At 39.6% G+C, this 14306-nt stretch overlaps 1 protein-coding gene across 1 annotated transcript; it reads right to left on the minus strand.

Annotated features, from left to right (window-relative positions):
* Positions 1-2476: 2476 nt before the first annotated feature.
* Positions 2477-3554, minus strand: LOC307119368 (putative nuclease HARBI1; the record flags this gene model as incomplete). Its single annotated transcript, XM_079805601.1, has 2 exons — positions 2477-2835; positions 2921-3554. 2 exons carry the CDS (start codon positions 3552-3554, stop codon positions 2477-2479), a joined length of 993 nt encoding a protein of 330 aa, XP_079661727.1.
* Positions 3555-14306: the final 10752 nt, after the last annotated feature.

Here is a 14306-nt window from a genome sequence, read left to right on the forward strand (position 1 = left end):
ACAAACAACAACAACAATGAAGTAAGTATTTGATCATCTATTTAGTAGGCAGTTTAATTTCCATTTTAAATTATAAACAGTTGAAGACTCAAAAGACAACAGTGATTCTAAGACACAATATTATGAGATAAACAGCAGGCTCTAGAGAAAAAACAGACCTTAAATCGGGTATTTGTTACATGGATCCATGTTTTACAGGACATAACCCATACAGTGGCTTGCTGTCCCCAAACATCAAATGAGATGGACTTCCTAGATGACAGTGATAAGCCAGAAAGTGTCTGCAGTGACATGATGGATTCATCTTCTCACACTGAAATGGTGAAATGTGAAATGGTAATTAGCCATTTAATTACATGATCGGGTGATGAATAATGCATAGACTATTAATTTATGGGGAAAAGTTGAATTTACAACATTGTTATAATTTGCAAATACATTTAAGTTGTGTTTCTTTATTTCAGAACAACACTGAACAACACAAAACATCATTTTCCCTGGAAATGTCAGATGAAGAAGAAGAAAAAGAAGAAGAAGAAACAAAAAAAGCTAAAGTAACAGAAGGCATCCAAGGACAACCACTTATGAAGAATTGGATGGAAATAGATGAAAGTGCTCATGGCTGTAGCTCTCAACAACATATCAAAGTGAAAATGTCCTCAAACAGTGTACAACAACGCATCTATGACAAGAAAAATTACTGTCTTTACTGTGAGAAGCCTTTTGCAAAAATCACAAGACATCTAAGACGGAAACATTCTGAAAAAGTTGAAGTTGCAAAGGCACTGGCACACAGGCAAGGCTCAGCCATGCATAATCTTTTATTGAGCAAAGTAAGGAACATAGGAAACTACCAACATAACATGTCAGTCCTAAATTCTGGTAAAGGAGAGATCGTACCAAAAAGGCAAGCAACTTATGAGTCAACAGCAATGGACTATCTGCCTTGCAAGTTTTGCTTTGCCATGTATGTAAAAACAGACCTCTGGAGACATCAGAAACGTTGCAAACATTGTTATTACATTTAGAGATAGCTTTAATGTGAAGCAGTCAAACAGGTGTCATACATTACCATCTAACAGGGGACCAAAATCATTTTGATGCTCATGCTTATTGCTGCTTAAACTGCTCATAGCATGCATAGTTTAACTTTAGAATGAACTTCATTGTACAAAATGACTTTGGTCCCCAGGAATACTATCAAAACATAGATGTAGCTGAATACCAATGACAATGTACTTGTGTCCTCAGTTTGTAAATATGCCATGAATATCTGAACTGTCAGAAAACCAGACAATACAATTAAAAGCCTGCTATTTGAAGGTCAAAACAAAAGTTTTAAAAATTAAACATTTTCAATAGTTAGTTGGTTATTTATTGGTCAGTTATTGCTATAAAAACTCTAAATCTCTACAGTGTGTTTATGATGGCAAGAAATGACAAAGCAAACACACTGGTGTCGTGATTTACTATCTATCTTATTATCACTAGTCTTTCTGGAAAACAGTCAATAGACTTCTGACCAAATACATAATTATATTTAATCACAGCTAGGTAGTAAAATCGTATTTACTTTAACGGTTTACCATCAACTACCAGTATGTAATCATAAAATTAAGTAGTTTTAGTTTAGTTTTCCACCTTCTGCAAAGAGTAGAGCAGAACATATAATAATGGCCAAAGCAAATACAGATGATACACTTGTTAAAACTGAACAGGTTATTTACAATGATTTTTATAGACAGTTTAGATGAATAGCTTACAATGATTATTTGCTTTTCTGTCTTAATTCTGTATCTGATTGTTTTACTGCTGGTGAATGTGTTAACTTCTGGTCTAGCTAGATAAACTCAATAGCAATCACCTGTGATTATCATATGTAAAGGCACATTCCAAAAAGAATAGTTTTAAGCACTATGTCAATTAAAGGAAATGGCTGTTTTTGTAACTACAACAATTCACACTAGCGAGTTGTGACTACTTCACAGCTACTTCAAGTCTGGGTCCTGATCACTCTTAAGGTTTATTCTGTGATACCAAACAGCTGGATATACATTGTCCATTAATTAAGTAATACAAACTAAAAATCATCAATATAATATTCACATTGTGTTATTTATCTTTGTTCATGTCAGTTAAAAAAAATATTGTTGGGTTATTTTCATTAATTCAGACAATAACTAATGTTAATAAATGGAAACTTATTATAAACCGCTACTCACTTTACAATGAGGTTCAATTTAACCCATTATGTTACAGCATTGCCATATGGCAATAATTAATTTCTACTTGTTTCACAGGAAAAACAATATATGTCCTATATATGTGCATTTTATATGCAATAGTGGAATATAAAAGGGCAGGCCTTAAGGTAGCCAGTGCTGTTTTTAAGTCAAATGGCATTTGAATGTCCATCCAAAACTCTCTTTACTGTCACCCTCACAACCATTCAAGTCTGTGTTATTTTAACTTACCCTTAAAACCGCTGAACAAGGTCCCGTCTGAGCTGAACAGCTCCTAAAGCCGGTGGTGCTGCCCACTGCTCCACTGGCACTTCTGGGTCTGGGGCCAGCGCGTCAAATGGCACACGGTTGATCTCAGCCATGTTGTGCAAGACGGCACATGCCAAAATGATGTTGCACACCTTCTGTGGTGAAAAGAGCAAGGTGCCCCCCGCGTGTACCAGGCAGAGCCATCTACCTTTTAGGAGCCCCACGCAGCACTCCACAGTGGCTCGTGTTCCTGCGTGCGCGTGGTTGAAGTTGCGCTCCTGATGCGTCACAGGGTTTGGCACAGGGGTGATCAAAAAGTCCAAAAGAGGATAACCCCTGTCACCTAAATGGGAAAAGAGAGGTTATGAAACGAATATATTTTGCAAAATGAATTTGCTCTTATTACTCCCCTAAAAGATAACCATGACCCCTCAATGCGCCCTCATGCAGCCGTCTGCGCACGCTGCTGTGCTCAAAAATGAAGGCATCGTGGGTGCCTCCAGGCCATCGTGCCACAACATTTAATAGGCAGAATCTGGCATCACAAATAATTTGCACATTGACTGAATGATATTTTTTGCGGTTGATGTATGCGTAATCATTAACCGATGGTGGTTTCAGACACACGTGGGTACAGTCAATTGCACCAGCAATCTCATAAAACCCCCTTTTAATCATTGTTTGCTGGGCATTGTCGGATGGGAATTGGACGTAGTGTGGGATGAGAGTCCTGATGGCAGCCAGCACGGATGACAGCATGCGGCTCATGGTGGGTTGGGATATGCCAGACCTGTCAGCAATCTCCCGTTGAAAGGTTCCAGTGGCCAAGAACCCCAGTGTGGAGAGAACCTGGACTGGAACAGGTAAGGCCCTTGACCGCCGGGTCTCACGTTGGAGGTAGGGCTCCAGGTTATTGCACAGCTCCAGGAGAACATGCCTTGGAAGACGGAATCTGCTCATCAGCCATTCATCTGATTCATTCAGAAGATCTCGCCTTTCCTGAAACACTCTTTCCCTTCTCAAGGGCGCATATGCGTCTTCTAAAAGCGCCAGGTCAGCCATCATTGACAATTGGTAGGGGTGAACCGGTATATGTATTTGTACCGAACCGCTTTCGGTACAGGGCTTTCAGTTCGTTGCACGCCTGTACTGAAACTGTTTCCGAGTGCAATCTTTAACAGTCGGCTTGTTTTAAGCGCGGAACATACTTCAATCTGAGTTCCCACATGAACATAAGTATTCAGTCCATTTTATCATGAAATTCAAACGATAAATGCCATTTTGACGCTCTATGTGGCGTGACTGTAGCCTGGTTTTACCAGACTCTCGTACATTTTATTTGTACAGAGAGTCTGGCCACTCTCCATTGATAAGCGTTTACTTCCTTGAAGGCGGGTTCTCTGTTGAAGTTTAAAACTATTGGATCTGCCAAGAGTCACTCTGGATCTGCCTAACCAATCACTAACGTTTGGTCGTGACGTATGTCACGCGCCATTCGCCTTTCTCACATTAACTGTGCACACCACCTCAGTGTCAGTAATAAAACCTTGTGCATTCGGATTGTGATTTTTTCCCGGTGGAGAGGAGAGTTTTGTGATCGGAACGCGCTGCTCTCGTGGTGCATATCTCGTGCAATCATAACATGATTGTATGCTGTCAATAAAATGTCATATTCTTAGTATGATAAGAATAAATGCTGCCTTGAATAACAGCCCAATTCAAATGTTTACGTGCTTTTCTTCTTTTATTTTTTGAGCGGTGGTGAAATATTTTGCCCTTGTAAACACTTGCCAGTATTTAAAGAAATACAAGTCTAGAAATGCAAATTACAGCTCACGCAACCGCACGGTGCTCTGAAGGGGTCTATAAAGGATATAAACAGTGAGTTTTGAAGTGATATATTCTTGAAAACTCAGAGATGTGGATTCGGACAGCAATTAAATTACCACACGACCTTGGTGTTTGTCAAATGTCGATAATTCAGCCTGGGTTTTTCTCGCGGGTGGTGGGAGACGGACGGCTTCAGCAACTCCTTCACCACTAACGGAGCGAGCTGGAAAAGACTTTTCCCGGACCACAACATCAGCAGTACAGCAGTGTTTGTTCTTGCTCTGTGTAACGGGAGTTCGTTTGTTCAGGGAAGAAGGAGGCGGGCGCGGCGAACGTTTAACAACTTTTAATCAAATAATAAACACAAAATGAAAGTAAAAGCGGTAGCCCCTCACGGACGACTGCCGCGCACAAACATAACAAAACCCAACTTAAAATCCAGGCCTGGTCCTCTCTCGTCCTTCAGCGGTGTCGCTCGTCCTTATATGCCTCCGTGCTCCCTCATGAGAGGACTCGAGACCGGTGTGTCTCAATCACGCACACCGGTCTCGCTCGCTCGTCCACCTCGCCACACTTTTAACTTCTGGACATTCGTCAGCGCTGCCACACACTCGCATCTTTCACCACCGCCATTACTGAACTGCAACTCAAACTAGCGCACGACACAACGTCATCGCTCTCAGCCACTCCCTCTGTTCGCTGATTGGACCGGTAAAAAATTGTTCGGGGGAAAACCTAAGCATACACCGCAGTCCCAGACGTAGTACTGAAGGAAAATTGAGCGGAAGTACGTAGGAGGGCGGAGCCAGGCTAGCGTGACTGATCACTGGTCACAGTTCAAGCGGCCGCTTGTGAACACGATCATCTGTGAAGGCAATCGATCATCTCTTCCTAAAGAATAAACATGAATGACCAACTGAAGGTATGCTGAGGATACATTACAGCTTACTGTCACGTATCATATGTGGTGTAATCGCTAAATCAGTGTTTCAACAGTGGAAAGACGTCAATATAACTGCTTGTAAACTAAACAATGTCATGAACGTTAACGTTAGCATCACATTTACCTCAGGCAGTCATTCAGTGTCCACAGAATTTTACTCACTAGAGAAATCAACTCTTTCACTAAATATATGCTCTATATTAGCCTATATATTCATTATATTCTAATTAACCTGTTAGTGATGTCTTGGTTTGGGCTCTGTTGTTAACCTTTAATATTAATGTGCAAGTAAGGGCTCCCTATATAATTTACAGAAATATCTTCAATAAACTTCGTTATAATTTAATTCATTCAAGGACAGAAACTTTTTTTTCTACTTCAGTAAACCACTGTTTAATAAAAATAAATAAAAAGCCATTTTGTAAAACTGCTGTACCGAACTCGTACCGAACCGTGACTTCAAAACCGAGGTATGTACCGAACCATCAGTTTTGTGTAGCGTTACACCCCTAACAATTGGTGTACGGTGAAAATCCATTTTTAAAAAGCTGTTTGGATGAGAAATTACCTATCACAATGCATTATTTTACAGCACGTGTTTTGAAACAATTAGCATTTAATTTCGTATCATGTCACATGTGTTGGGGTGTACAATAGTGATGATGATGTGATGTGGAGTACCATTCATTCACATTAATAATTGCATGACAATTTGTAAGATTCTTCTTCTTATTATTATATATTTTTTTATTATTAATGATGCTTATTGTTATTTAGAAGAAGAATGTCGTCATTATTATTATTTATTTTATTATTATTATTTAAAAGAAGAAGAATGTCATTTTTATTATTTTGTCAGTCAGAATTATTTTCAGTCCCAGTCCGTGCGCAGCTGCCCTGAAGCGGTAATAATAATTATTAATTGTTAATTATTATTACCTATAATACTGTAACCCTGAAACATCAGGTAAAGCGCACAGGCTCGCAACTGGAGGAATACATATGCCTACAAATCAAATGCTTTGGTAAAGTCACACAAATTAAACATTGAAGTCCATGTTGCACAAAAAATAAACACTGAAGTTTATAATTACTATGTTGTTGTTGTTGTTTTTTCACAGTGGGTCATAATATAGCATATTTTTGTCAGTGCGTTTTGTGGTGTTAGGAATGGTTTTTCTGCGCATTTTCGCACAAACTAAAAACGTGTGTACACCACCTCCTGAGCTGGCGTAGGATTTGAGTGTGCCATACGCCAACGTCCATATTGATAAATCTCAAAGTCACCGTGGTTTTGGGTGTACGCTGGAAATTTGGTGTACGCACTTTTGACAAATGAGGGCCAATGAGTGACAGCGGTGGTGACACAAGGAGTGATAGTGGTTTGGTGACATCAGGAGCAAGTGATGTGGTTAGTATTCATAGAAAATGCTTTGTCATTCGGCCAAATCTTAAAGGGGTCATAGAATGACATTTTTGTACAAGTTAATATGATTCTTTAGTGTCTAAATGAAAAGTTTGTAATATACTTTAATTAAAAATTCTCATTAGTATTGTAAGAAAACACTCATTTTACCTGGTCAAAACCAGCTCAGTTTTCAGCAAGTCATTTCAGTGTATGTGACTTTAAATGATAATGAGCTTTGCTGACCCCGCCCCCTCTGCTCTCTGGGGCGTTCGGTTCGACCCGACACAACACCACAACACACGTGGAGTTTTGCCTTGACAACATTTGAGGGTATATTTTCGAGAAATAATGGCAACGGGAGTCTCTGAGGACACATCTGAGCAACCTTATCATTTTGAACCGGAGTCGGACCAGGAACAGATGACGAACGTTTCTGAATGGTTGGTTAACGTCATGTCACTTTGATCTATCTTTGTACTGGCAGAGTAGCGTAGTTGCTATGTGTTTCCTGATGTGTTAGTTCATTGACAGATTGATGTTATGTTATAAGATTTTTTTTTTTACATTACTTCTTAATCAGTAACAGACACCGTTATAAACCATGTACAAAAGTAAGCTTAGTGTAGTGTTACCACGTTAACTTTATCACCCGAGTACACAGTTTGTAATAACAAACATAACGCGTTGTTCATTATAAACGTGGGATTATGAATTATATTGAGAACGTCATACACAGAAAGCATGCCGTAATGTAACTTACCCTGTAAACTTTAGCCTCATTCATCGTGAAGCGTGCAAGCGATTTGCAAAGATTAATATAAAGGTTAATAAAACGTTACTCTCACTTCTCCCTGAGGTGCAGCAGGAACACGATCCTTTTTCAAGAGCAGCTTATTAGCAAAACCTGCTTTATACTGACGCTCGTTTATAAAGCAGTCTGCTGAGAAATGATTCGCGCAAACATTGACGTTGATCGGGGGAATATTCCCTTCTAAAACAAAACTCAGCAGCCACTGGGTCTTCAGCAGTTCGGATTTAGGAACATCAAAATGACTGCTGTGTTCGTTATTACACCCAACAACACAACACCACAATCGCTTAGACGCCATTCTGCTGCAGCGTATCAACAATGGCGGACGGATGACAGCTCGCTCAGGGCGGGTCTGTGTTGAAACGCTGCTGTCAATCAACAATCTTAGGAGGGGTGTACACCGTGTAACGTCACACGGTCAGACGGCTCGATTTGAGACAGGGGAAAATATATAAGGAGATTAAAAAAAAACACTGGATGTATTTTTATCATTATAGGATGGTTGTGTACAGGCACTGCCAACACACATTTCCGTATAATCAACTTGTAAAAGTGCATGTACCATTCTATGACCCCTTTAATCTTTATTAACTTGATTTATAGCAAATTAAAGCTTGTGGTAATAATTCACATTTCATTTTATTTTTCCAATGTTTTTTTCTTCCCCAAAGGCATCCACTGTGATTTTAAGCTGCACTGTGAGTACACTTGTCATTAAACAGTGCATCTGTTTTACACAGAGATTATCGTTTGATTTGCAGTTGGACCAATGTTGTATTGTGTTATTTTGCAGGACAGCGAGCACTCTTCCTCTTCGGAGGAGATCGTAGGTGCTATTCCTCCTCTTCACGGTCTGATTTTCCCTCATCGTCCACCACCTCCTCCAAGTCCCGATTTCCCAGCTCTTCCATCTCAGGAGGACTTTGATGATGAGGTAAGACATACTCAATGTAGGCTATCAAACTCTCCAGTTGCAACTGTGTTGTTAATTTTTCATTTGATTTTTCTTTCTCCCCAGTATTTTGCAGACAACGAGGAAGAAGAGGATGACTAATCATTTGAATAAAAAATTTAAATAAAAGTTAAACAAATAAATATATATACATTTCTTATAAATAGTTTGTATATCATTATGGTCTACTCTTCTCGTTTTTTTTTTTTTAAATATATTTCCAACATAGGCCTAACCTTTGTTCAAAAATACAGGACATCTTTTGTAACACTTATATCATTCTTTTCAGTTCAGCTAGATTACAAATATTTTATCACATTTACCTATTTTTAACTAATTTGAATCTTATAAAAACATATTTTTCTGAGAGCTGACAAGCAAACCAGTTTTTTAGCTTGTCACACTCGATGGGCCATTCTCACCTGCGGGGGCTTGGGTGTAATACTGCGACCTCATTGGCTAATTTGAACAGAGCTTCAGGTTTATCTATGAATAGATTGACACATTAGTTTGTTACAGTATAATCAGCTGGAGGACACCATTTGACTTCATTTGATACTTTTGTAATGGCTGCACAAGCTCAGAAGAGGTAAGGCTTGTGTTTTTGTTTCTTAACTGTATGTGCTTATGTTATTTGTGGTTCATTCAGAGGATGTTTCCTTCATTTAGAGAATTAAAGACACAAAGATTTCTGTGTGAATGAAAGTGACTGAGAAGAGGTCAAATTGGCCTTGTGATGTTCTGGAGCGGTGACCATTTGGGAGCACATTACCTGATTTCAACTTTGAACCTCTTGTTAAAACTAGTTTATTTAGTTATTGATTCTATATCATGTCATTTTGTCTTGAAGGTCTGCTGATCGCACCGTTGTGCACTGCTTGCTGTGCCAAAAGCCCCAGGACAACCTCTCAGTTCATCTGGCCAGGGTGTGCATGAAGAGCAGTACGCCAGAGGAAAGAGCAGCCGAGGTTCAGAAAGCCAAGGCTTCGGGCAGAGAGTGGGTCCGCAGCTACAGGACCTGGGACTTCGAGCAGCTCTGTGTGCTCCTGCCTGACAGACGCTCTCGGCTCACCATGGTCAAGGAGCTTCTTCGACGTGGTTTTTTTTATCACGAACCAGCCCAGAGAGTGTGAATCTGACAGTGACCTGGACAAAGAAGCTGCTGCTGCTCCGTCTGATCTTCCTCAAACGTAAGGGCAATACTTAAATATAAATGCTTTTCTTACTTAGTATTTTTATCAATAACTTTGATAGTCTTGTCTATTATGTTCCAAACAGCCTGGTCGTTCAGAGGGCTCCTGGCATTAAAGACTGCCAGAAGATTTGAGATTTGATTTTGAGAGTGGCCAAGTCGACGTGCTCAGGATCCAGAGGGACCTGCAGGTGGGCAGAGAGCTCTCCAACACCAACAAGACGCTCTACCGCTACTATTGCCAGGCGCTCTTGGTGTTTGTCCATATGCAGCGTCCAAGAGCCGTGGAAGCCTTGACGGTAATTTCATCGAGTTTACACTTGTGAAATGCTTTAATGTTGGCACACTTATGCATTTGTAAATAACATCTTTTCAATATTTTCCAGGATGCAGAGTGGGTGAACAGGACCGAGCTGGGTGACAGGGTTGTGATCGGCATACAGAGGGATACAACCACGAGTATTCAGATCGCTCTGACCCAAGAGGAGCAAGCTGTAAGTTTTACTATGGTACAAACTGTTTATTGCTTACCACCAGTGTTTTACATTTAATAACTCATTGGTCTTTTTTCGTAGTGGTTGGAGCTGTATTTTACATCCATCAGGCCTGAGAACATTCAGCCGGAAAAACTCTCCAAGAGTTTCTGTTTCGTCGTCCGGCATGGATAGTCCTCCTGCAAAATAGTCCCATTTGTCAACATCAATTACTATAAATAAATATCTGTGTTGGATGGGAAACAGCAACAGTGGGGTAAACACTTCCTGTGGAAGTGGGAGTTTGGTAAGTAGAAATATTGATAGAAAATACTTTTTCATTTGGCCAAATCTTAATCTTTATTAACTTGATTTATAACAAATTAAAGCTTGTGGTAAATTTTTTTATTTTTATCATTTATTTTTTCCATGTTTTTTTTTCTTCCCAAAGGCATCCACTGAGATTTTTAGCCGTACTGTGAGTACACTTGTCATTAAACAGTGCATCTGTTTTAGACAGAGATTACCGTATGAAGTGCAGTTGGACCGATGTTGTATTGTGTTATTTTGCAGGACAGCGAACATACATCATCCTCTGAGGAAATCGTAGGAGGAGGTAATATTCCTCCTCCTCTTCCTCCACCCAACAGCCCCAATCTCCCCCGCCAAGGGGCAAATTATGATGATTTTGAGTAATATATATATTCAATTTAGGCTGTCAATCTTTCTAGTTTCAATTCTGGTGTAAATTATTCGTTTGATTTTTATTTATCTCCAGTACTTTGCAGACGACGAAGAGGAGGATGACGACTGATTTTTTAAAGTTTTTTTTAGATTCTTTAGTTTTGTTTTTGTATATGGTTTTCTTTACTTGGTTTTGTTGTAATGTAACCTTTTAATAATTTTGTTAATAAAATACAATTTCCCTTAAACAATTGTTTGATTTCATTCTTTCTATTATTAGTACAGTACAGCTAAATTTACTAAGTGCTTCTGTGAGTAGCAGTGGCCCAACTCATTAGCATTTCTCGGCGTATCAACAAGTGGTATGACCGCCTGGACGCGTTTTTGGGACACAGACCGTCCTTTTCTGGTGCAGCGGTAACGAAAGACTCGGCTAGTGCGTTGTTGGAAACCATCCAGGAATCCGAGTGGGTTGAAGGTAAATATCTCATCTTGGTATCATCTATTAAACTCGTTGCAGTGTTTAAACACGTTGCAGTAACTTTTTTCACGTGCTTTTCCAGAGGTAACGAGTGGCCCTGATGAATCGCAGGCAACGGAGACCAGCGTGATTTCCCCCGCAGTCACCAGTACGTTAGCCCTCGTCCCGTGTCTCCTGCCGAAACACACACACGCCGAGGTATAAAGCTGACAGAAATGTGTATATATTTAAAAACTGATGTGTAATTGTAATCTTAAATTGCGCATGATAAAAATTGCACACTGGGCATTGTTCAAGCTGGGCAAACAATTGTTCATTGTTTGTGGTGAAAACACTTTAAATAATTAATTGATGGTTTCTATTGTTTCATGGTTGCCTTGTGTATTAATTTCCATGTGTTTCTGTGCAATTTTTCTACTTAGGAAAAGGAAAAGGGACTGTGACTTTCTTGATGCACTGAGGGACATGGAGGATGCTAACCGGGCCGTCCTGCAGCATGGACAAGAACAGCAAGACCAATATATTCAGCTGTTACTGGAGAGCCAGGCCGAGGAGAGATGAGGAGGCAAGAGCTGGCATTCCACCAGTCAGAAGCGGAAGAAAGCAGACGGCAGCAGAGGGACTTTCAGACCGGGTTTCTGTCTGTTCTTGGACAGTTTGTCCAGTCGTTCAAGAAGTAGCCACAATGACCAGCCGCTTGAATGAAGCATTTGCACTACCGCATTTGTACTTTATATATTGTACGTGTTGGCACAGCTCTTGGAAAGGTTACTGAAAAATACACTTTTTTTAATATTGTTGTTTTCACATTTTATATTTTCATTTTATTGTTCTAGTAATTTATTTGTCTTTGCACACTTTTATTTTAATTTTGTAAGAACTAATCTGTCTAAAATAAAGTCAAATGTGTAAAATGTCACTGTCTTTTTAATTTCCACATTCTAACTATATAACCACTTTCTAATTGTATTCATATAGTGAGGGAAGCAAATAAAAGGGCTGCTGCTCGCAAGTCTTTCTGAATATGCACATAAACATATCTAGAAAACCCAAATATTATATTTTTAAATGTATAACTATGTGAATGTAGTATAATAACTTAACCTAACCACTTAATAACCACAACTTAAGTGAAGCCATAAGTGTGGCCCTGCTTCATTTCAAATTTGAGGAAGAAGTCTCTAAAATTATACATTTAATGAAGCATATTGTAATACTAGTCATGTGATTTTTTTTTTTTTTTTTTTAGTGAATGCTAAGAGATATTATTGTGATAAAATATAAAATACTTGCAGTCTAGTACCTAATCTTTCAACCGCTTAATTCAGTCTATTGTTTTCATTCAATTAACTTTTCACACATCTGTCATGAATGACTGAAACCTCATTATCCTTTCATAGAAAATATTTTGTTTTGGAATTGAGCTATTACAACACATTCAGATTCTGGATTGCCCATCATCCCATTTTGCATTATAATGGTCAAACCAGGTGAAAGTGCACGTTTAAATAAGCAGTGTTGGTAATGTGTATACATAACCAGCAAAAGCAGCGCTGCTTGCATCTCCTCCATACTTGTTATTGTTGCAGACAGTATCGCGCAAAAGTGATTACTGTCCGTCTGTGACTGGGAGGAGCAGCCGCGCGCATTCCCACGTCACCGGACTAATTTGCCTAATCTCCCCGGTACTTTAGACCGCGGTGGAAACGCAGATTGTAACTTTAACTTGGAAGGATGTCCTGTCACTTTATCCACTACAGTAAAAGACCTGGGTGTTATATTAGACCGCAACTTGTCTTTCGAAAATCATATTTCATATGTTACAAGAACGGCATTTTTCCACCTTAGAAACATTGCTAAGCTACGTAACATGCTATCTATTACGGATGCAGAAAAGTTAGTTCATGCATTCATGACCTCGAAACTAGATTACTGTAATGCTTTATTAGCTGGTTGTCCTGCATCATCAATAAACAAGCTACAGTTAGTCCAAAACGCAGCTGCTAGAGTTCTTACTAGGTCAAGAAAATTTGATCATATAACACCAATTTTATCATCTCTACACTGGTTACCTATTAAGTTCCGTATCAATTACAAAGTATTGCTACTGACCTATAAAGCCCTAAATGGTTTAGCTCCAGTGTATTTAACGGATCTTCTATCGCCCTACAATCCATCGCGCTCTTTAAGATCACTAAACTCGAGGCTATTTACCCGAGGTAACTAGTTCGTCAGCTCCAGTTTGTATCCAGCCTCTCATGGAGACTTCAGATGCCCCAACACCTGTGATGAGACGACTCGACGCCTGTGAAGAGACGACTCAACGCCAGCGTTATGGCCTAAATTAATACATGATTGCATTACATTACATTACATTTAGTCATTTAGCAGACGCTTTTATCCAAAGCGACTTACAAATGAGAGCAATAGAAGCAACTACAACAGTCAGAGGCTACAGTATGCAAGTGCTGTAACAAGTCTCAGTTAATCTAACACAGAACACACAGGATTTTTTTTTTTTTTTTTTTTAAATAAATTAGACAGACAGAAAAATGAATAGAATGTTAAGTGCTATTCTTGATTGGTCAGGTGCTGCTGGAAGAGATGCGTCTTTAGATGTTTTTTGAAAATGGCTACAGACTCGGCTGCTCGAATTGAGATAGGCAGGTCATTCCACCAGGTGGGGGCAGTCCAGGAAAAGGTCCGTGACAGTGATTTCATGCCTCTCTGGTATGGCACCACAAGGCGTCGTTCACTGGTAGAACGCAAACTCCTGGAGGGTGTGTATGTCTGAACAAGCGAGTTAAGGTAAATTGGTGCAGAGCCAGTGGTTGCTTTGAAGGCGAGCACCAGTGCCTTGAATTTGATGCGAGCGGCTATTGGTAGCCAGTGGAGTCTGATGAAGAGAGGCGTGACGTGCGCTCTCTTCGGCTCGTTAAAGATCACCCTCGCCGCTGCATTCTGGATCAGTTGCAAGGGTTTGATTGATTAATTTTTCTAACATTTTTCTTTAACATTCTCTTTCTAACATTTTTCAATG

This window comes from Gobio gobio (genome assembly GCF_949357685.1).
Source record: "Gobio gobio genome assembly, chromosome: 1".
Taxonomy (NCBI): Eukaryota; Metazoa; Chordata; class Actinopteri; order Cypriniformes; family Gobionidae; genus Gobio; species Gobio gobio.